This window comes from Triticum aestivum, chromosome 7A (genome assembly GCF_018294505.1).
Source record: "Triticum aestivum cultivar Chinese Spring chromosome 7A, IWGSC CS RefSeq v2.1, whole genome shotgun sequence".
Taxonomy (NCBI): Eukaryota; Viridiplantae; Streptophyta; class Magnoliopsida; order Poales; family Poaceae; genus Triticum; species Triticum aestivum.
Genome location: NC_057812.1, coordinates 595688936 through 595690701, shown reverse-complemented (window position 1 = coordinate 595690701; position 1766 = coordinate 595688936). Strand labels below are relative to the sequence as shown.

Here is a 1766-nt window from a genome sequence, read left to right as displayed (position 1 = left end):
GGCCGTCAGGAACTGCCATGTCGCACAGCTTAAGCCGACAATAAATTCGTAGGAACAGCCACGAAATGCTCTGCCCAAACACTCGGCGGCGTGGGAACACGAGGTCAGGATCACGTACCTACGTTTACCTAATAAATCTTATAAACACCTTCATAGGACGACAGAGGTGTACGTTGAAGAGTGTACACGACTATTAAGATCCAAACTCGATGTACTACCTTGTCATATCACAGGGCAATTATGAAAACGAGATCGAGCGATGGGCGCCGCACGTTCACGTAGGGCCAGCGCAGCGCCTCCGTAGGGGCAGCGCACATCGATATGTCATTCACTCGGCAAGGCACAGGCAGGCAGCGCGTGGGTGTCTAGCTGTCTACCCAATCCTGGCAAGAAATTGATTCATCCAACCGCAACCAAGACTTTGAATCCAAATCCAGCAAGATGCAAATGCGTCGTTATCCCAAGAAACAAGTGCCATACAGGAAATTTTAACGAGCGCACGCGGTTAATCAGAAGCTATAGCTAGCAAGAGAACACGCACTTTGGCTTAATTTCGCCACCTTATCATTAATTACACTCTTAATTGATTGTCTTAGCTAAGTACATTTTACAGCACAGCAAGAACACATCGAAACTGGAATACAGTAGTACATGACCCAAGATTATAGAGCACCAGGATACGAGCTGCTATGCGTACGCGCGCAGTAGTACGCAGCAAGGCGAAGCGAGTGGGGATGGGCCTGGGACGGGCCGGGCTAGTGCCCGGACCCGACCTTGTTGACGAGCGCCAGGGCGTTGCTGGTGACCTGGGCGACCTCCACGACCTTGCTCCGGATGGCGGCGCGCGTGCCGGCGTCCACGCCGCGGGAGAGCCCGTCGAGGCAGGTGTTCTCGTCGGTGAGCGCCGCGCTGCACCAGGTCTGCACGTTGCTCAGGTGCCACCGGAACGCCGGCGACCCGGCCCGGCCCAGGCTCCCGTCCAGCTCCTTGGCCGCGTCGCGCAGGTGGCCCACGCTGTCCGCCATGTTCTCCAGGCAGTCGCGCGCGGGGCTGCCCTTCGCCGCCTTGGCGCCGCCGCCGCCGCGGGGGGCCGGCCCGCAGATCCGCCCCACGTACGCCGACGCCGACCGCGCGCGGTCCGCGCTCACCGACAGCGCCGCGCGCGCCAGCTCCTGCGGGCTGCGCGGCGGCGGCTTGCCGTACGACGACAGGCTCTGCATGCACACCGACGGGTACTGCGTCTCGCGGCACGACTTGCGGATGAAGTCGGTGGCCGCCGGTGCGCCCTTCGCCGCTCCCGAGGAGGCTGCGGCCGCGGCCGCAAGGGCGAGGACCAGCGCGGCGAGGAGGGGGAGAGCGCCGGAGCGAGGCATTGTTGGGCCCGTGACCTCGCGCTGAGTACAGACACAGAGTGGTGTGGGTTGGCTCTTTGGCTCGTGGTGGTTGGTCAGTTGTTTGGTTGTTTTGCAGTGACCAACATGTGTGTCTTTATATAAGGAAAAATAAACTATTACTAGTGGAGATTTTTTTTTTCAGTTTGGCCCTTGCATGGACAAAGACATTTGCATGCCAAGGAAGAAGAAAGTTCTACAAAGGTCCTGAAGTTTGGCAGTGTGAATTCAATGTGTAAAACCACTTTGGTGTGGACATGTGGTTACTCATTGTATTTACTAATAGAAGTGTTGTTTTCTAAATAGCCTGAGAAAGTGATGTCCTTAGATATACTATTATCAAAATCTAATATTACCCCGCAGAAAATATATATC

At 56.4% G+C, this 1766-nt stretch overlaps 1 protein-coding gene across 1 annotated transcript; it reads right to left on the bottom strand.

The window, feature by feature from the left end:
• Nucleotides 1–505: 505 nt before the first annotated feature.
• On the bottom strand, nucleotides 506–1461 carry LOC123148505 (21 kDa protein). The gene has a single exon (XM_044567929.1). The coding sequence runs from the start codon at nucleotides 1371–1373 to the stop codon at nucleotides 756–758; it is 618 nt and encodes a 205-aa protein (XP_044423864.1). The 5' UTR covers nucleotides 1374–1461; the 3' UTR covers nucleotides 506–755.
• Between the last annotated feature and the right edge of the window lie 305 nt (nucleotides 1462–1766).

What these genes read in the sequence shown, in the direction of transcription:
- LOC123148505 (XM_044567929.1), bottom strand. Translation starts at nt 1,373, where the DNA reads ATGCCTCGCTCCGGCGCTCTCCCCCTCCTCGCCGCGCTGGTCCTCGCC.